The sequence below is a fragment of the Sceloporus occidentalis genome, unplaced genomic scaffold (genome assembly GCF_023333645.1).
Source record: "Sceloporus occidentalis isolate IW3139 unplaced genomic scaffold, rSceOcc1.0.p SCAF_33, whole genome shotgun sequence".
Lineage (NCBI taxonomy): Eukaryota > Metazoa > Chordata > Lepidosauria > Squamata > Phrynosomatidae > Sceloporus > Sceloporus occidentalis.
The window spans coordinates 2,245,349-2,268,301 of NW_028317013.1; the positions used below are offsets into that span (position 1 = coordinate 2,245,349).

Consider the following 22,953-nt stretch of genomic DNA (forward strand, 5'->3'; position numbering starts at 1 on the left):
CTGGTATACGTAGCAGATCACCCTAGCATTGTAAGAGCTGTGTTTGCATGCATCGCCAACATCGTCTGTGAATGGGCATGTGCAAAACCCGCAGCTCCCTTAGAGACATATTTCAGATAATCATATATAAAGACGGGTACAGCCGTTGTAAGCGATAATCAAAGCTTTCAGTTTTACGCGACAAAATTTTACCGGCGACAAAAACAAATCAATGATGGTGATAGCAATCTTACCACATATAAAGAACCTACAATGACTTTAAACTCAGGTATAGCATAGCAATCCATTAATATTGTGAGGCTTTCTTATAGATCCTTATGTTTGCGGAGGTTTTCCAGATGCCCATTGCCTGTAATCTGTGTGACTTGTTTCCTACAGAAAAGAACACTTCAATATACATTCATTGTCCATATAACAATAAAATATTTCACACATAAATTCGTTTGATAAAAAAAAAATACGTGGTCAGTTCTTGCATCTCCAGTTCTGAGATTGGTACCAGGACAATGCTAAATAATGGAACTTCAGGAAACAACCAACAAAGACAAAACCACTTATATATATTTAATCTGCTCCTGTTTCAGTCCTGATCAGAAATCTGTTTGACTTAGTTATTTTTATGACTTGCTGTTTTTGGACGCAGGAGTTCATCTGCAGGAGTTTTAAACAATTCCTGTATCTGCCGATAAGCAATTTAGGCAAGAACAATTGTGCCCTTCAAGGAGTTGGTGGTGGTTTTGGGGAAGGGCATGATCCCTGGCTATCAAAACTTGCAGCTCGGCCTTGCCACTGAAACAAAAGGAGGAGATACCAATAATTAGCTTCAGGCTTAATTCACAACATTATTTGGTCAATGTTTTAAAAATCGCACAGAACAGTAAACCATGGAAGAGTCAGTTTGGTAAGTTGATATGAGCACTTCACTTGGTTTATTAAAAATAAAAGGAAAGATGAGCCAAAACAATGCGTGTATTAGCAAATGTGAGTTTAACATAAAGTGATGGAACTGAAAGTCACTGAAATAAGTTGCCAATACATTTGCTATAATAATATTATTTCACTGCACAATCACGGTGTGTCACTGTAGATCTTGTACTCTCACAGTGTACCCCTCAAAAAGGAAAGCTAACCAGACTGAAGAGACCGGCGCTCTCAACACAAATGAGACATAAAATCGTTTTGATGACGCAGGTATCCTCTGCCACAGCAGTGCTTGGACACACAGACATGTGCATCAAATAAGCCCCCCATTCTCTCCTTCACTTTTCATGAGGCTTTCAGTATTTAAGAAAGTTAATAAACTCTATCCAAATCTTGAATACAAAAAACAGCATTAAGGGTAAAGTTTATATAGCCATGCTTGTTGTAATCCACAAGCAGATGTTGTGTCATTAAAACTGTTCAATCTGCCTCTGGCTACCAATAAGAATTCCACAATAAGATATAACTTTTGACTATCTGATTACAGATATTGCTTTTGTAGGAAATGAGAATTTCACAGAAAATGTTTTATATCAATGAATCTTAAAAAAAAGAACTCATGTCATTTGTGTGTTTTTTTGTTTTTTTTACAAAACCAATCCTATATGTAAATTTGAGTCCTACCGGTGTACTCAAGAAGTGTTTCTGTGTAAACCACTTTGCACACCTTGTTGATTGCACCTCTTTTGAACTTCCTAAACCAGATTTGCCAACATATCACTTGTAGGTAAAAATGCATTTATAAAGCTTTTGTAGCACAATGTTCTTTTAAAAACTGAACCATGGTAAGTAATTCTTGGCAGAACCTTTTCATATAGAATGGTATTACAACTATATATTAAATGTCACAATGATAAATTGACTCCCTATGTAGACAAAGGCACCATCAAAAATCTTGGGGCCCAGTACAGGCTTAAAGCCTGGGCCACCAATGCCACTCCCATCACTGGTTCCCATTCGATTGCCCCGCTTTATGATCCTCCCATAAGCACACCTTACGAGAGCAAAGGTAAGCCTACGGTTAGTGGAGATTGGGAGTGGTATCGCACCTCCCAAATAACATATATACATATTAGCACACACTCACTCTAACACTTTACACTTACATATATGCTTTCTTTCTCCTGCTTCACCTTTCCACATGCCAAGCACCACTAACCTCATGCTCACCCCTGACACTCTCACACAATACGACCCCACACATACTAACGATTACACTATATGTTGATCCACATTCACGCACACATACTAACACCAAATACTAACATACTCTTGCTAACACTATACAACATACACTTTACACAATCTAACACCGTACATTGGCCACTTCTACACTGTAACGCCATACAGTAAGAGACACACATGTGCCAACATCATATGTTTACAGACAGTAACATATTTTATTAACACACAAACACTAACACTGTACTCTAATGCACATTCAAACTAGCACCTCCACCGTTACATACTGACATACACACTCACACAGTAACACACATCATACACTCATACACACAAACACCACACATGATGAGCCTTAAACACATACAAACAGAAACACACACACAGATTAACAAAAAAAACACACAGGCTATGCACACAGAATCACATGCAGACTAATACTATACATACACAAACACTATAGACACAGAAAAAAAACACAGACTAACACTATGTACACACAATTCAATTCCCCTCCTATCTGATTCCACTGCAGCTTGCACAAATAATCACATACTAACTATACAGACACATACACACACAGACTAACACAATGCACACAGAATCACACACAAACTAAAACTATAAACACACTAAAACACTATACACATAGAAACAAACACAGACTAACACTATGCACACACACAACTCCACTTCCCTCTTACTTGATTCCACTGCAGCTTGCAATGTCTGTGCAAGCTGCAGCGCCGTTGCCTCCATTCTACTGTGGGGTCACGCAATACACATTAAGTGATCCTGCTGAGCACATTGGTTACTGGGCCCGGCCTCCCAGACCCGGTACAGGAGTACTGGGTGCATCCCCTGATTGCAGCATTGTCTTTAGGTACAACATCAAGAGGGCTCTGGAGTTAATTGCTGTGAATTCAATAACCTAACTTTACTCCTTATATCAAAATACCAATCATGTTTATTTTCACTTAAGTAATAATAAGAAATTGCATTCCAAAATTTGTATTGTGCATATATTTATAAACGGTTTGAATCCATTGATTAAATGATTGTTCTCTTTAAACACTACACAGCAAATCCTGCAGAAGCAGCTTGAACATCAATGCCAAGATGGCAAGATTCACCACGGTTTCTTCCTTCATTACATCATCGGTAAAATAGGCTTAATATTTAAGTATGATAGTGTAAAAGCAATTGAGACCAAGTACAGAAACTTTCAGGGCTGTTTAAGGAAAATCCAGTGTATATGTTATTTTGTTATGTGACAACTTTGGAAACAAACCTCCTTAAATGACTTCTTCATTTCCACCAGTGGATGCCAATGGGTTATAGGTTTCCGTGGATATGCCAACATCTCATTCCAATGGTCTCTTCCAAGTCCTTCTGTATTATTACCAACTCGGCACACACCAATAATTTCATTGTGTCCAACTCTAAGTAAAAGGTGAAGATATTACAAGGTTGACATTAAATAAATGATGCTAATACATTGATGATCTGAATTTGCTTTATAATCCAGTATACAATTATCTTTTTGAATCTTAGTTAGTTTAATCATCAGATCCTATATTTTGATCAATGACAGGTGATAAATAGGGACATGCAAAGGTACATGGCACCAATATGCACAAAGGCATAATATGTTTAGCCACCATGCATGCCATTACAGTTTAGTGAAATGATCCCTGAAGGCTAGCTTACTGGGCAAACTAAATAAAAGATGATGAAGAGATGAAGCAAATAATTTGTCCTATAAAGAGGTATTTTATCTAAAGCTATGGACAAAGAGAATCTTTGAATAGAAAAATAAATTAAATTAGCGTTAGAGTACAATGCTATACACTCTATACAAAGAAAATGTTACCAAATATTAATACAAAAGATTACATAGCTATACCCAAAATAATAGTATGAACACAACACAAAGAGAATATGAAAATTATCCATATAACCATTTTGATCAAAGAAAACCCAGAGAAGATTAAAACTACAATAAATGTAAGAACGCATAAAAATAAAACTTTAGGCTTAATAGAATTTCCATATCCAGCTCTGCATGTTGTCAATAATATAACTATTATTGTAATACGGTAATGTGAATTTTGTTTCTTGATATTATTTGTCAACAAATACAACATAAATGAAAAATATATTTATTCAACACATACCTTTGTTAAGTGGGAGGCCTATAGGTATGGTCTCTTACTTTATTATTTAAGACTATTTTAGTTGTATTAGTATAGTATGTATTGATATTATCTGATATGTGCATTTTTATTTATGAAATATGTATAATCAATAAATTGTGGATATTGATGCATATTGACAATTATATACCATCTCTCTCTCCGAACCAGAAGAAAAACAAAGAAAACCCACCGTTTTCATGTCCAATACTTTTCTTTTGCAAAACTGAAATGTGTGATGCCTTTCAAGTGAATCTTTAAAAAGCAATTTTTAGTATTTCAAGAAAAATCTAACATGTATGACATTCATAAGATCATATTGAGGAATGAGAGAAACCTTAGGGTGGGAATTTCCATTGTTACCTTGAGCAGAGCACCTACACTGGATCACACAAAGCAGTATAGGACTATGAATACCCACTGTTCTGAATACACTATAAAGGAATAAGGGATCTAATTAAGTCTCCTGAAAGCTTGATCTTCTCTTGAACCTCATTTACAAGCTAACAGTATTTGCTGCATGGCATAGAAGTGTCTCCTTGAGAAGTTCACCACGAAGTATGGTGGAAGAGGGTAATTTCTACACATTGACTCTATATACAAAGGACAAAACCTCTATTTTCTTATTACTTTTGTTGGATCCTCTAGTGAAATTGACTAGAATTGACTACCACAGATTCTTAATGATATTCAACTTTGTCAGTATATCAAACCAATTGCCTCTAGTATGCACCTACCTATCATAATCCATGATTGAAATTAAAAGGCTGACTTGGTCCATGCTCTCTGGGGGTATATCAAAAATGATGGCTTCATTGTATGTCGGGTTCAATGTATTCTTCTTAATGGTAGTTTTTTTCTTTTTCAACCTGCGTCCATCACAAAGAAGCGAAACCTTGACGTATGGATCTGCAGAAAAATTGACATATTAACAAATGCGGTGTCTGAAGTCTTCATTGCAGGATTAAAAGTAATTTATGCTATTACATAACTAGTATAAAAACATGATATTTTAGAGCCAAGTTTTTTAAATAAAAGTTCTATTGGTGTAATTACATGGGTAATCAGCCATAACATTATGACCTTCTGCCTAATATTGTGCAGGTCCCCCTTTTGCTGCCAAAACAGGATGGATCCTGGTGCGATGTGTTCTCCAGGTAAGCGACGCACACACCCAGCCACCCAGATGATGTAAAAGAAAATTTGATTCATCAGACCAACCACCTTCTTCCATTGCCCTCAAGTGCATAAATGAGCCTCGGTTCACCGCTTTTCCTTCCTTGGACCACTTTTGACTGAGAGCACCCCACAAGAGCTGCAGTTTTGGAGATGCTCTGACCCAGTCATCACAATTTGGCCCTTGTCAAAGTCGCTCAGATCCTTACACTTGCCCATTTTTCCTGCTTCTAACACATCAATTGTGAGGATGAAATGTTCACTTGGTGCCTAATACACCCCACCCACTGACAGGTGCCGTGATTATCAGTGCTATTCACCTGTTAATGGTCATAATGTTATGTCTGATCGGTGTATATTGTTACTGATTCTTGAAAATGCTATCTTTTAAAGGCAAATTGTAGGTCTTGTATTAGTGTTACTAAGACTATGATAAGACATGCTGTCCTGCTCTCTGAGGCTGATTCGATCCTGCTGAATATATGTTTTTTACTTATTTTATTGTTCCCGGGAACATAGAGTAAAAGGAATTTAATTTTCAAAAAGTAGAGAGATCTTTAAATTTGTAATGTTATAAATAACTAAATTAAAAAATAAGGTCAGCAGCTTAATTCACTGAGGGGGAACCATGTGTCAATTCCCTTGTATAGTAATGACTGTTAATGTATGACAAGCGGTACGTATAATTAATAGGTATGCAGCCTGCCAGAAGGCAAAAAAGTGTGTTTACCAACCACTCTGTGCCCAATTAGATGTCATTATCCTATTAGTGATATCTACTTAGTTTCAATGACATTCATTTCTTGAAAGGTTGTTTTTAAATCACCGTGTATATTATGGCTCTGTCCTCAACGTATTATAAAGGTATATAATTAAAGATAATGACAGCATAATCAGATTGAAAGGATTATTAAAAGTAATTTTTGTTGCATTGGGCAAAGAGGAGGGGACATCAAACCATCCAGAAGTCATGATTAAACATCCTAAATATAAATAATCTATTAATAATAATCATCCTGTGTCACACAGAAGACCTGCAACATATTACATTAAGGCCTTTTTATTTCAATACATTAAAAATCACTTTCTTGCTTAAAGTGATTTAGCCAGTTAATACCAAGGGGTTTTTTTTTCAAATGATTCAGGTTTTTGGTCAGGTGTCTGAGTTTGAATCCCACTTTAGGTAGTCAATGTTGGTTTAAAAGAAATGGGAAACAGTATCACACATTGGCTAGCATATTTGCCTGCCTTGATTCCACCTCCAGAAACACACAGAAGAGTATGGATCAAGCAGAATAAGTTTACTAATGCATTCTCACTATGCACTCTGGTGCATGCCTATTGCCCCATCTAAGTGGTGGCATTGGTTTGGGGAGGGATGCAAATGTCTACAGCAAATGCAATCTTATCACTGCATATTTTGTACACTGCCTGCTGGTCTGCCTGATGATCCATGGTTTTTGGAAGGCGATTAGGGACTTTCTATCTACAAATTTGTCATTTTATATTTCCACACTTTTACCTTTGGAAACATTTAGTCATACATTAATGACAATGCAACAGAGACAGATCTCTCTAGTGTTTGAAATTACAGAATGGCTTTGTCTAGGTTCCATTGGAGAGGCCTAGGCATTCCCACACATTTGAGGGAGATTTTGGATAACTCCAACTTTATAAAAAAAAATTTAATCTCTGTCTATGCTCATACATTATAGTGTATCTTGGTTGTTACAGTGTAAATTGTTCTCATGTGTTGTAAAGATGTCTCTGAGCTTGTGACACTCAATAGGAGGTTTGCGAAAAATGTCAAAATAATCTATTGCAATGATCTAATAACAATAATGGGGAAAAAAGAAAGGCAACATGAAGTATTTAGTTGCTGATGGTTACCATATGATAATTTTTTCTCATTTAACACCATTAACACTTAATACATTTCCTTGTTGCCTAATGGGAACAAATCCTGAGGTGGGCATTAGACACACGTGATGTGCCTATGTTCTCACTGGTTTCGTGTTGCCTAAGGCTACATACAATAATTATGGGGAGTGAGACTTTAGCATAAGTAACATGGTGCCTGCTGGGCTTCTGTTGGTTCTATCAATCAAATGTAATGGTGCATTTCATAAGAAGTTAGTTTCTGTGACACATACTCTCTTGGAATGAACTACTCTAAATATGGAGAAATGTGATGTGAATGTGAAATTAACATGAAACAAAAACTCCTTTTTACGTAAGGACCTTAGTAAAGACTCCATGGCAGATTGATTTTCGGGCTTCGGTGCCAGTTACAATGCGTTAGGTTGACACCAAAGCCCTCATCCATTTGTTCAGCTCTATTTCTACCTGCTCTATTGAACAACTTTTTTTCTACTGCAAGCTTAGTGTGCTATGATATGCTAAGCAAGCAGCTAAATATTGCATTGCTTGAATTTTATTAGTTACAGTTACAGTTTTGCCTTTTGAGAAATGACCGCACTCAAACTCAACTGATGTCTTCTAGAGAAATTGGTCTTTCTCTAGAAGACATTACAGTGAAGTCTCATTTATATAAATGTTCCATGTGGCTGGGTCTGCCATCATTTTCATAATTCATCAAGGTATCCCCCAATATACTGTATACTATATATATATATATATATATATATATATATATATATATAAGCCTGAATACTTACTTTCCAACCACCCTGGATATGCTAAAATGTGTGACTCAATATATTCATATACTTGCCAGTGCTGATGTAATAAATGTATGATTAAAAAAATGCATCACTAGATTTTGTGTTCCAGATAAAGTATCGCAAAAGCTGAAACAAATTGAGTGAAAATGTTCTAATCTATTTAAAGGAAGTTCTGATTTATTGAAATCAAAGATTCAGCATGAATACATGATTTTGTTTCAAAAAAACATACCTGTAGGTGTAGTCGTTCAACTGCCCTATAATCCCTGGGATTTCTAGAACACACAGTTTGTGTGCAGTAATCCCTAAATGTAATCCTTCTGAGAAACAGCTCCTAAGGCATTGAACATTGCATAACAAGGTTATTTGGTTGTATTTCATCTGATGTTTCTATGGCTTAGAGATAACTCACCCCATGTAATTGCCTGCTAATGCACTTGGCAGTCGGACATTTAAAGTGGGTCTGTCACGTTTTCCCAAAAATAACATTTTGTAGTTCAGTGTATCCAAAAAAATTGATGTTTACATGTTATTCATATTAACATGTTGTTTAGTTACTATGGTTCTTTGCTATATAGTTAACTATAGTTAACTCTAACTTGATGTTATTGGAGATAAAATAAACATCCACAAATGAACCAATTGCAGGATTTTTTTTAGAGCGATTATTGTTGTGCTTTATTTATCATTGACGTTTCAGTATCTCCTGGAGACTTTTTTTTAAGACAACATGTCAAAGGTACAGTCTTTCCCCTAAACTCTGAACCATTCCCTATGATGACTCTAGCAATCAATTAACGAAAATAGGAAAAATGCGATGGGGGTGAATACTTTTGCAGGGCACTGTACTATATCATCTTCTGCATCCTGAAACCACTTAGCCCTAATTTCTGCTACACGAAAGATACTACTCATTTCTCATTTCACCCCTCATTTTGTTTTGATTACCCATACTATTCCTTTAGATTGTAAGCTCACGAGTAGAGCCATCAAAAGCCTACTATTCCCGCGAAGAACTTTGTGTAAAAGTACCATAAAGCTAGATGGCAAGCTTACAGGCAGAGTTCTTAACTCCTGATGTATCTGTATGTATTAGGGCTGCAACTAACGATTATTTTAATAATCGATTAGTTGGCCGATTATTTTTTCGATTAATCGATTAATCGGATAAAAAAAAACAATATGCAAATTTTTAGTTTATTTAAAATAATTTAATGAACTGGATGTTAAAAAACAACTTAAAATTTACATTAACATTCTTATTTTGTTATGATGTAATAAAAAAACAATATTTTCAAAGTACAAAAACCCAAACACAATATTTATGAAACAAAATAACCCCAAACATTCTGAAAAGAGGTGGACTATTACTGTTCAAGAAACTTTGCCCCAGCCCTGGTACTTTGCACCCAGCACTTTGCACCCAGCACTTTGCAACCAGCACCCAGCACTTTGCACCCAGCCCTGGCACTTTGCACCCAGCACTTTGCCCCACCCCTGGCACTTTGCACCCGGCACTTTGCACCCGGCACTTTGCACCCAGCCCTGGCACTTTGCACCCAGCACTCAGCACTTTGCCCCAGCCCTGGCACTTTGCACCCAGCACTTTGCACCCAGAACTTTGCACCCAGCCCTGGCACTTTGCACCCAGCCCTGGCACTTTGCACCCAGCCCTGGCAATTGGCACCCAGCCCTGGCACTTTGCACCCAGCCCTGGCACTTTGCACCCAGCACTTTGCACTGTGCCCCTGCACCCAGTCTCCAACTCTGCCCTGCACCCAGCCCTGCCCCCACATTCTGCCCTGCCCCCACACTCACACCCTGCCCCCACACTCACACCCTGCACCCACTCTGCCCTGCACCCACACTCACACCCTGCCCTGCATCCACACCCCCACTCTGCCCTGCACCCCCACCCCCACTCTGCCCTGCACCCAGTCTCCTGCCCTGCCCCCACACTCACACCCTGCCCTGCACCCCCACCCCCACTCTGCCCTGCACCCCCACCCCCACTCTGCCCTGCACTCAGTCTCCTACCCTGCCCTGCACCCCCACCCCCACTCTGCCCTGCACTCAGTCTCCTACCCTGGCCTGCCCCCCCACCCCCACTCTGCCCTGCATCCCCTGAAACCCCACCCCCACCCCCGCGAACCGCTCTGTGCGAACGGAGCCACTCGCACAGAGCGATCCGCTCTGTGCGAACGGAGCCACTCGCACAGAGCGAATCGCTCTGTGCGAACGGAGCCACTCGCACAGAGCGAACCGCTCTGTGCGAACGGAGCCACTCGCACAGAGCGAACCGCTCTGTGCGAACGGAGCCACTCGCACAGAGCGATTCGCACAGACATGAAGAATACTTACCTCCGGAACGCGTCACATCCGTCACGCAGTGCAGAGCGTGTAGCGGAAGCAGGGAAGGCTCGCGGAGGTAAGTAAAAGGAGCCAACAACGAATCGATCACTCGATTAATCGATAACGGAAATCGTCGACAACGATTTCCGTTATCGATTATTATCGATTTTATCGATTCGTTGTTTCAGCCCTAGTATGTATTATTGTATATTTGTTATGTGTGATAACTGCTCCATTTAAATTGTACAGCACTCTGTAATTTGTTGGTGCTTAATAAATATAATAGAATAATAATAGACTATTGTAGCTGGAAATGGCTGATTTTTAATAGAATATCTTCATAGGCGTACAGAGGCCCTTTATCAGCAACCATCACTCCTGTTTCCCAGTGGCATGTTGTGTTTAAAAGGCTATTTAATTATTAGAAAAACCTTTTGCAATTATATAAGCAAAGCTTGACATTTCCTTGCTTTCCATGAAAACAGCTAAGTGACCCCAAACTTTTGAACAGTATGTATGTATATAAACCACGGAAATCCTGCCAACATACGCAGATAAATTATTACTGTACAAACGCTTCGTTGATGAAATTTTTTTGGTATGGATCTGAGGAGGAATTGATAGAGATGGTTAACAGTCTGAACAACCTACCGGGGAACATTTGATTAACACTTAACTATAGTCATGTAAATATACAAGTCCTTGATTCGAGTATCTTTGTAAAAGAGGATAAACAGGTTGACTATACTCTGTTCAGGAAGGACACTGATTACAATATGAGGTTTGACCGATTTTACCTAAGATGATATCGTAAGGGTGTTCTGAAAGCAGCTATGAAAAAACCCTACAGGACTCAACCACAAAAAAAACAAAAGTGCGTAACCACAAAAAAAAAAGAATGGTGTTCCTGATGAACTACCATACTGGCACTGAACAAACTGTAAAAGTGGTCCAGGATAATTGCAATGATGTTTCATTACCAGATATACTCAAACAGCACATGATAGTAAAAAACAGACCCGTGGAAAAAATACACACTAAACAGTTTTTCCACTGGAGGTGGCTCCTTTCCCTGTCTTGGATGTGTAACTTGCAGGCACTAGATTTCACCATCCATATAGACAGAAAAAATATGATATTCAACATAGAATCACTTGTCAGATGGAGCATGTTTTTTTGTTATCCACATGCCCATGTGGATTGGCATAGTGTGAAAAATGTACCTACCTTAAGGAAAGAATCCATGGCCAGCAATCAGCAACATGTACTGCATATAGTAATGGATCCACTGATAAACCAGTGGGACAACATTTTTCAATGCTAAAACATCAGTTGTCTTCATTGGGATTAATAGCTATGATCATGTCCCACCATTGCTGAGAGGAGGTAACAGATCAAAAATATTGCTTTAAAGAGACTATGATTCTTGATACTGTAGCCCTGAAGGGCTTGAATGAAAATTTACCTCTGGTCTGTTTTTTTGAGAGAAAGATTAAATGTATTGTATTTATCTGTGTTTATAATTGTGGAGAGTATTGCTACAAAATCAAGTACTGTTTTTTAAATAAATCTATACATTGTTCTGCCTTAGGACATAAAAGACTGTTTAGCCACTTGTAAGAAGCAGTAGAACACATTGTGTTCTTGGCTTGTAAATTGGCTGTAAAAAAGATTATTTAAAAAAAAAATTGAAGCCTACTTATGTTTGAACATAAGGATAAGATAACCAGTAAATGTCTGCGTTAACCTATTCTATATCCATAGTCTGTGGCAGTCTTGGGTGTTGTTAGCTGGATGTTAGTAATTAGTGGATATTACCTTAGTCTGTTTAGTTTTTAATAGTCTTGAGTTGACTGATGGAGTCATCACACGGGAGGTTTTAGCGGAATGACTATATATTTGGCCTGTTTAGCCTGACCATTTTTTCCTGAGGTTAGGACCAGGACCTATAGTATATAGACAGATAGATAGATAGATAGATAGATAGATAGATAGATAGATAGATAGATAGATAGATAGATACACATTACTGGTTATAGAATTACAACCAGTGCCTAAACCCAATCTTTGTTAGCTAACAGCAGTGACACTCCAGAACTGTAATTAGTTGTTACCTGAGACAATGCATGTACTTATTTGATGATGCAAAGAAATAAAAGGTTTTGGAAAGTGTATTGCATTCAGTGTAGACAACAGTTGTACCCATCTCCTAATCTCATAGGTCATGTGTCCTCACCCCCCCAAAACACACTTGAGATTTGTGTTAAGAAATAATGCACTCCGGTTGGCAATCTCAATTAGAATAGTCAATAGAGAAGAACAGTTGCACCATGCTAGTAACCTGGTGTACTCTCTATGTTACTTCTTTGGTGATGACTTCAACCACAAGCAGTACTGAGCAATCACCAAGCACATTGCATGTAAGCATAGAATGTATGTTGGTTTGTATATGATGCAGTGTCTGTTCCCAACACTTCCTAAAATGGCACACCAGGTCATGCAACGCATACATTGAGGGAATCTGACATACAAGAACAAGATGGGCTAAAGGTGCCTTCCGGAAACTAATTCCGCCTAGCTCAGTACACACTCACTACTCCTATCTTATGTATATAAGCGATCATGTAATAAGGGCATGGAGATGAATCAACACATGGATAAAAACTGCCTTAAGAGCTATTTTACTAAACCATGAGTAAGCAGGTCAGCAACAGTGTGTTTCTAATTGCACAAGCAACACTATTCATTATGAAGGGCCAGCATTTTCTGTAATCATTAATAAATACATTGATAAACTGGTGTACTATAAATGCACTATAAAAAGCTAACTTGGCCCATCTGAAGAGAGAGTCTACAGGAGAAATTCAACAATGTTAGCATTTCATAATCTATAGTAAGAGAGCTTCTAGTGGTATCCACCACACATTGGATTTTTATATCACGACAGAAGGCTTGACAGCACAGGGTGATATGTGTTTTCCATTAAATGTTTAATGCAAACACGAACAGGCTGTGAGTTTTTATTTTTATTTTCTCTCTCGGATAACAGCAGGTACAAATAAAATTAAATACATCACTTAACTGGCAAATACATCTACATTCAGTAAATGAAAGAAAATCCAATTTGCATGACATGTTCCGTGAAAACAACCAAATGTTTGCTGTTATCATTTAGAAATGTGTTGATGGATACTAATTAGATATTTTTTTTAAACAAATGTTTATTTGGCTGGTAGGCGAAAGCAGCTTTCAATAACATAAAAACGATAACTTTGCTGTGGCTCTAGAAGGCAAATTTCCAAAGACCAGCAAATTTCCCATTTAAAGTTAAAAGAAAATAAAAAATGTTTTATTTAGGATACTCCCTAAAATTATAAATATGACTTTTTCATATTTTTATCTTCTGTTTTTGTTTTTTTTAAAGGTTTAAAAAGAACATATTGCAGCCAGAATAAAATAAAAAAAGAAACTAAGATTTCTGGTGTCAACCGTATGTATATAAAAGGCTATCATTACATACGGGTTCTGTTTCAAAATATTCCATGTTATCTGTACTTTGTGAAGAACAGTCCTAAAACTTTTTTAAGATACAAATGTGCATTCAGGCATATTTTTACACACTACCAAGTTCAGTACTAAATAAGAGGTTTACCTTTCCTGGTACATGCACTCCAGCCCTTTCCTTAGTTAAAGAATTTCCCAAAACCATAAATTGTTTGGTTCATCCCCAAGAATTTCTACAGTAGAAGTTGTCTCACTCTGCATGAAGACTACATCAATGAAAGATGTATTCAGCGGGTACATCAAACATACCTGAGTAGCCAGTGATGTCCATAGCTTTAAGGTTCCTACATTTAATTACTGTTAAGGTGAGACGTCCTGCAGTAGGTAGATAACAGAGTGAAAACATAATTTCACCAAGGTCCACACTTTCCTAAAAAAATAAATAATGAAAGTTAGACTCATTTTGAGACATATACCCATATTTGGAAACTGACAAAGAAAAAATGTATAATGATGCTGCTTAACTTACATCCTACTTTTCAGAAACTGCCAGATCACCATGAGTCTTATGAGTTTAATTAAGATCACTAACATATTGAGTTCCAGAATGTGCTACTGCTGCTGTCAGCAAATTTCTCCACTCGCAAATATCAATACAGATACAAGTGAACACTCAACCAATGGCAGTCCAACAATTCTCCAGTTTTATGAAATGACAAAAGGATTAAGGCATAACTCATGCATGTAAAGTAAGCCGGAGTGTGCACACATGTACTCACATTGACTGTAAGTTGAGTGAATATGTAGGATTTGGGACCGATAATATGATGACTGTTAGCCAATAAAGGATAAACCAAGAAGAATCCATATTGGGTCCCGTCTTTAGAACTCTTTGGACAGTAAATAGTAGCTGCTTTACATATTCTTTATTCATGATGGATTCCCCTTAAAAGTCATATTTTACACCTTTTTTCCCATCTGTATGAAGCCAAAAGTCATGTTTTTAGAGTTCCATTAATCTGTGTTCTCTCAGCTTCTCTAAGACGATCAACAGAATGTTAAGCATAGAAGCAAATTTTTGGCCACAGATTTTGAAAAAAAAGCAGATGTCCAGGGAATGAAGAGCCTGCAGTGAGTTTATGAGGCTTTTTAAAATTTCCATCTGGTAAATACGATCATTTTTTGTGAAACATGAATCTCCCTGTTGCCAGGAAGCTTGGAGTATCAATTATGTACTTCAGAACTGGCTTCAATTTATTCTAATCCTTGTTAATTTGCAACCACTGAAATCAAACTGCATTCCAAAAAATATTAAACTGTAGATTCAGATATTTGAAAAATGTTTTTAAAAAAACCTAATCAACTAAATACCTAAAATAGTGCTAAGAATATTATGCAAAATATAACATTGCTTAGTAAAGTAAACCAAACTGTAAGAAAGCTCTTGATCCCCAACTAGGATTCTAAAATTACTACATCCCATATTGTCTACTAGGTAAAAAAAAATAAAAAACAATATCGAGTGGATATTTCTTTATGTCCACATGTCATGCACAGCTAAAGAATTGCATCACAGTTGCTAATAGGGCAAATAAGGAATTGTTTCGTACTGTAAAGGCATCTAAATTATGTTAGTGTAAAAACAATGTGTTATATCGGTTAAACTATTTCAATTCTTCTTGTTCCACTTATGAGGTTTTAAGGCCTCAGGGAAAAAGGGATTACAGCTTGGGAAGCACATTTTTATCAGCATAATCCTCCTTTGGCTCTGTATATGAGTTTAACAGAAAATGTGGTGTGAACCGCAAACGTGGTGTGAACAGCTATACCAAGATGACACTTGAGTTCAGACTTCTAAAATTGAATCATGTCTCTATAACAGAACAATTATAAAATAGATGATGTGAAAGTAATACTCCTGGTCAACCATTTCTAAAATGCGGATGTCTACAATAGGAATCGATTACATTCCAAAAGTAGCAACTTGTAACGTTGTGCCCTTTGTCTTGAAGATCCTCGTCAAATGTTCTGGCTGGCAAATGAATGAAAATCTTTTAAGCAACAGTTAGTTCATTCACATAAGCAATTCACTTTCAGTTATCAACAGGCAGAAGATGATAGGGATCTACTTGGGTTAGTAGTTTATGGTCTACTTGCTCTGGATATAGAGCTGTGATTTACCTAGCATCCCATAAAAGTCTTATTTTTCCTATTTAGAGTGCCATTTAATCTGTTCTTGCTTATACCTAAATAAAACTAAATAGTAACTTTTATGCCTTCAGCACATGCACCATTCTTTGTACATATAGCATGCCAAGGTCTAAAGAGTTTAAGATTCCTGGAAAATTGTGAAAGCTTTCTTTCTAAAAACGGACCATAGTATGTCTTCACCCCATAGTTTAACTTCTTCTGGATAGATTCTAGTAGTCTTCATCCTATGTTGTGCAGTATTTAATCTTTCATCTCAGATACCATCTCACTAAGATACATGTTTTGGTTTGAAATTTGCTTGTGTTAATGTAAGTTTTATATTCTAGTTGGTTATTAAATAATTTGTATATGAGTGGCTACAAACATCATACAACTTACACATTACAATGTAGATCTGTAAAAAAAAATTGCAGCTACACATTTCTTGAAGAGACGGAACGCTCATCCCAAGACATTTGCTAAGTAGCGTGCCAAAAGAGTATTTTTGGACAACTACACCAAATATGGAAAATTGATCCTAGAGCTCCACACTCCCTTCAACAAGCACTGTTGGATCTTTGGTATATTTTGGGTGAAACTAGGTAACATCTAAAGATGCCTTTTCATGCGATCTCTAGAGGGTTTGTGCAGTGAGAGGTTCCAGAGAACGGACTCAACCCCCTCATCTAGGATTCAAGAGTGAATGTTTTCAGAAGATCATTTTCCCATTCCAGCATATACATATATCCAAAGTATGTTGCAACATGTAGAGACACATTTTGTACAATGTTTGTATGAATTAATATTTTGATGCTCTCTAAGACTGGCTGACTGACTGTTTTAAGGATTTGACTCAGGAAGCATGTGAGCATCAGGTGTATATGGTAGTCACGTGGATTCAGATTGTGTGTGTCTCTTAGTTCTGAAAATGGGCGCAAGTCTCTGCCAACAAAGAGTTGATATGCACTTGTAATTTCCCTTGTGATCCAACTGCTGAGTACTGAGATTTGTAATCTGGATTGCTATGGTGGAAATAAGGAATAGCTAAAGAGATAGGATATTGTGGACAGACATTAAGAATTTATCCCAGTATTGCAACGAAATACGAGAGGATTGAAGAATGTTGGGAGTAGATGAACATTTAGAATTTGGAGGCCAAAGCAACTGGAATATTACTATAATTTTTGTTTATTGTATATTTATTCTAATGGAGATTTAAAATGCTCATAACTCATCACAAGAACACACTGTCAGCACTCTACTAACTTCTTAAGATTGTTTCACACTGTTTTCCTGCTAAAACTCAGCCAAGCCTAAGTGCTAATAGCTGTGTCCAGTCTCCCAGAGTCAGCTATACTGCTGTCATGTATTCACTGGGATAGCTATCATTGTTTACTGTACAAATGAGGATATGCTGAATCAGGGATTGCTGAGCCAGCAGGATACTTTGCCTGCAAACAAAACTGCCTGTTTCTGTTCAGAAGTATACATCAGGCTAAAAAAAGGCTGATTGACTGCTTGAGTATAATTCTTTATAATTAAAGCAGAGAGATGAATTAGTATTAGCTTGAAGGAGAGAATATTATTTTAACTCTTAGAAAGTATATAGCTCGTAAGTCTACAGCCTCTAAAAGTATCCATCATGTTGCAATGGAGTTAAAACAGTGGCTTAATCCACTACATGGCCTGTATATACAATGTGACAAACCATGTAGCATGAGGGCCATAAAGGCCACTTAAGCATGGTCTTCTAGCTCCAAAAATATTGTTTGAGAACTGAGCAGGCATTTTTATATTGTTTCTGGAAAAGTCTAATCTGGTCTACAAGTGGTTTGAACCTTGTGATCCAAAAGAGTATCACACTCACAGGACATGTTACAAACAAAATATTCACTTTTCACTGTTGGTAGTTTTAACTCAGTACTATTAAATCATATTTATCCCGATTTTAAGGACAGTCACTTAAAGTCAAATAAACATATTATGTTATGTTCTTTATTGATCCAGTGGCATTCTCTGAAAATGCTAGTATAATGGCAATAGGTCTCAGAGATTTTTCAAGTAAGATGCACTACACTCCAGAATGAAATGAAATTATAGATTCATTGATCCGCAGGTTGTACACTTGAAGGGAGGTAAGAGGGGTTGAATCAATCAACCAAAAGCAAATACACAATGTTCCTTGCAATACATCTTTGGGCTCAAATAAGCTATCTAGCATCAATGTGCACACAGAGTTAAATCTGGTTACAATCATGTTTTTTTAATAAAATGAGAAAATGTATTTGTAATTACAGAGAACTGAGCTCCAGATGTCATTGATAAAAATATGGCAATGTGCATTCCACTAGTTAACTGCGAAACTATAGTCATACTAAATACCGATTTTGAATGACTTGATTTGTATTGCAACAAAAAGGCAGTGGATGGTCACCGAGTTTTATCTTGCATCTCTCTTTACCTTTATTGTATCTTACATGATCTTTAATACAGGACATATTTGTATATAACTTTTTAAAAGGGTGCCCATGGACTGCTAGGGAAGGGGAGATATGACAGCTGGCCCAGGCCAGAGGAATGGGCATGTTAGTAGTTAAGCCATTGGTGCCTGCAACAGGGGTTTGGAGATGGGAGAGAAGTGGGTTTCCGCCCCACAGATTAATTGTAATTACAAGGGATGGCTGTTGCTGAAGAGGGGTTCCCCCTTTGGTCAGCGGTTAATGCATGATACCTAAAAAGCAGTGCCTATTGCTTGTTTTTGATTATTTCCCAAACTACTTGCACATACTCAACTGCCGGAGAGTGAAGTTGATGTTAATTAAAAAAAAACATGCAACACTTGCGAGTAGTGTTTCTGATGACCCCTCCTTGCTGTTCATGTGTTGGTACGTGTATACCAACAACTCATCATCAATAACAGACACACTGTAAAGTATCATGACCAAGTAATTTTTTTTTAATAAAGATAAAAGCCAAGGGGATCATTCTGAAGCAGTGCATCAATATAGTATCCTCTATACTCCCTGCAATAAATCATGAGCAGCTAGCAGGTGGATGAAAACATCTCTTGATTTGAGATAATGTTAAACTTCCGCCAGATCCCACTCTAAAACCACCTGACACATTTCGTACCTGATGCACATCTTGGACTTTATTATAAGCACAACTGAGTTTCAGTAGTGACTCATTTCCCGCAGCGTGAACAATCCTAAGGTGATGTATACCTTTCATTAAATCTTGTTTTGAAAGTTTTATAGCCACATTTTATACAGCTAAAACTTTCAAAAACTGTTTTGAAAGTTTTTATGGCCTGTTTTATACAGCCAACTGTCACAGTTTACATGGCCTCTACTATCCCGCACATTTTTTCCAGAGGCTTTCACAATTCCACTGCTCACTGCTTTGATTGCATTATACATTTTTTTATTTATTTTAACTATTATCTGACCTGATTTTCCCCCAAAGTGGAATAAAAAAAAAATCAAAAATCAAATGAAAAATCTGAAACAAAATTACTTAATTTTCCTGGAATAAATTATAATGACAAAAAATCATTTTAATTCTTAACAGAGTGAACATCAGATAAATCGTTTTCAAATGCTGTGTCGATCTAATTGTTCAGTTGCAATTATGCCGTAATTGTTGTTTGTTATGTTTGACGTCTCAACGGATTGACAATCCTATCGTCTTAATTTGCTTTCTTCTTAGTGAACAAATATAAACAGATAAATAAATACACTTACAAGCACAACAGGAGGCAAATGAGTTGTGACAGCCTGGCATTGCACATCTCATGTTGAAACAAATGAAAGTTATTTCTATAATATAGCGCTCACTGAAACGTGTAAGTGATGTAGTTCTACTAATATTAGTGACTCAAATAAACAGCAGAACATTTTCTCAGAAGAGTATTCAAGAAAAAATGCTAACCCCTTCAACATCATAGTACTTGTAAAACAATATTAAACGAGTAACTTTAAAGAGGTCAAAAACAAGACTTCCGTATATGATACTCAAAACATTACCCACCCACATAAACAATGTAGAAAAAATTAAATAAATAAATATTTTTAAAAAGGACAGAGAGTAATTATATCAATCTGGAGACAGTATAGTCCTGAAGTCATGCATCTGAACTCCTATTACCGGGGGAATGAGATAGGGGTTTAAAATAAATAGCCCACTGCATGGGCACAGACCTCATCAGTGGCTCTCCCACTTCTACCATCCCTGGCCTGTGGGGCGGAGAGGGTAAATAAAAATCAATGAATTAATACAAATATGTGCCCTCAAAGGCGAGTTGGCTTTAGCAAATTTGTGAATTTGACTTTTGTCATGCTTTGCCTGGTGCACAGGAAAAGCAGCCCCCAGGTTTACTCTGTTTGACTTTTTGGTAAACAATAAAGAAAATAACATTTCCTTGGCAGTTTCAATACAAACTTGGAGTCACTATACAATTAAGAGTCTTATTATGACGTACATTAGCTTTGATTAGCAACTTATATTCTAATAATGTATATTGTTTAAAAATCCTTATTATTATCATTATTATTAGCATTAGCATTACCTGTTGTAAGTACTCTAAATCAGATATACAATTCTACACAAGGTATAAGCTTAAATTTTGATTATGTTTGCTACCATTCCCCAGAGCAAAGTGCCCACTATGCTATGTGCTGAAGACCTTAACAAGTACAGGCTCTTCCATTTCACACATTCTCACAAGGGCTTGTCTGCTAAAAGTATTTATAACCTCTCTAGGTTCCATTTGTCCCTGCAAATCCTATTCCGATAGACCAGCCAGTCTATCCTGTACAAACAACCCAAGGTCAGAATATTGGTAGAGGGTGAGGAACCAGTGTTCAGACAGGCGGAAGTCAGTAACCAGTCAGTTAAAATGGAAAGTCATAAACAACTAGAACTCAGGATACCAGAAACCAAGAGCACAGGAACATTACAGGGCGATGTTAGCAGCTAAGTATGATTGAGGACCACTAGATAAGCCCAGACAAACGAGAAAACAAGCCGCCTGATGACAAATGGCGGGTGAATTCCATTGAGGAATAATATGCTAAGGACCACAGGTGGGCTAAATGAGGCAGACAGTACTGAGGCAATGTAGTCATTCAAGACCAGGGTGTGAGTAGACCAGAGGTCAACTCCCAGGTAAACCTGACAGAATCTATGGAGCCAAAAGTGGGTACATACACAGAGATCTGGATTACATAGCCAAAAAAGTTAGATACCTGCAGTAAAGATTTGCTAAGATTTGTGTAGAGTTGATGAGGGCCAATTCCAGGTTGCAAGGGTTGCCAATGCAAACGCGCGACTACAACTGTTCTGTACTGTAGCTAGTAAGAAAGCTCAAGTTGGGCATGGTAAAACATAGGGCAGGATATAACCTAGTTGATTTTCAAATGAGTACCACAAATCATCTGCTACTAAGTAACATATATGCTGTTTGGACACTGATGATTTCCTAGCATACATGCAATTGGCTGCTCTTATTCCCACGGATTTCAATGGGAAGTCATCTCCAGTTGATTTGGAGCATGTGCAGGAATTGTTTAAACAAATTCCTTCTTGTTTCAGAGCCAAGAAAGGAGGAACACAAGTCTCAATTTCTAACTCCAGTAACTAAAGAATGCCTGTGCCAATTTGAATGCCGTAAAATTAGGTGCATGCATTAGGTCCACTTGTAACTACACTTTTCCAATAAAGGTTTGGTTAATCCTACCCTACTACTGCCCCATAAAGAAATCCTGGCCTATAGACAGCTACAATATGAATACATCATCTACATGTGATAACACGCAAATTATTTGTTTTGCCTCTTTGCTCAGATGAATTGTAATTGTCTAACACTTCATTAGATTTTATGACTTTGAAAGCTTTCACGCTCTAATATCTATTTCTGCAGGTTGCAAAAGCGGGCTGCTTTTGCCCTATAATTATGCATAAGATATTTCTCAGCCTCCTTACTCTTAATACAGTGATTTATACTCCCATAATATCTGTCATTTCTTAATATAATTGTGTCAATGGAGTTGAACTATAACTATCATTTTCAATTCACACAGCTATATTGATATGGCTGCCTAGATGCCGCTAGGACAATCTGCTAACAAATTTGTTTTCCGCAAGTGTGGTGAGAGGGAATAAAGGCAATATTAATTCCCAAGCAACTGTTCTATCTAAAGGTTTCAGATGGTGTGAATATATTGTCCACATATTTAATTGTTGCAATTAATCAAGGCAATATTTTTTTCATGACAGATATGTAAATGGTTTTTAAAGATTTGGTTCCATAATTACTCTTGGGTAAGTTGTTTAAAACTAAGGTATTATTTACTAAGGTGACCTGACACAAAAATCAAGTCAAATTACAATTAATTTACTTTGACGACATGACGATCTTTAAGGGCCGAACTTAGAAAAATAGAGAACTTTGCAGAATTTCTGTAAAACAGATATTGAAGCCAAGGGGAAAACTTTTTGATTTAATAAAGTTCAGAACAGCAAAGAAGATCCAAACACCATTGGTCTTATATATCAACAAACATACCAAGGTAAAGGAAAATACATCTGATGATCTTAATTTGGCTCCACCAGGGTGTATTGGGACCTATACTAACAAGACAGTGAAAGAGATAATATTGATTTTGAGATAAAAAAAATATTACATTTTA

The 22,953-nt window shown here is 37.1% G+C and overlaps 1 protein-coding gene across 1 annotated transcript in view; it reads right to left on the bottom strand.

Moving 5' to 3' along the window:
* Positions 1-717: 717 nt before the first annotated feature.
* The window catches only part of LOC149298328 (synaptotagmin-6-like), a 54,810-nt gene continuing 32,574 nt past the window's right edge, over positions 718-22,953 (bottom strand). Inside the window, exons 3-6 of the mRNA XM_089487461.1 lie at positions 14,384-14,504; positions 5,096-5,267; positions 3,455-3,605; positions 718-789 (exon numbers count right to left, since the gene is read on the bottom strand). Of these exons, the coding sequence (XP_089343587.1) occupies positions 718-789; positions 3,455-3,605; positions 5,096-5,267; positions 14,384-14,504 (516 nt within the window). The remainder of the gene's footprint in view (positions 790-3,454; positions 3,606-5,095; positions 5,268-14,383; positions 14,505-22,953) is intronic.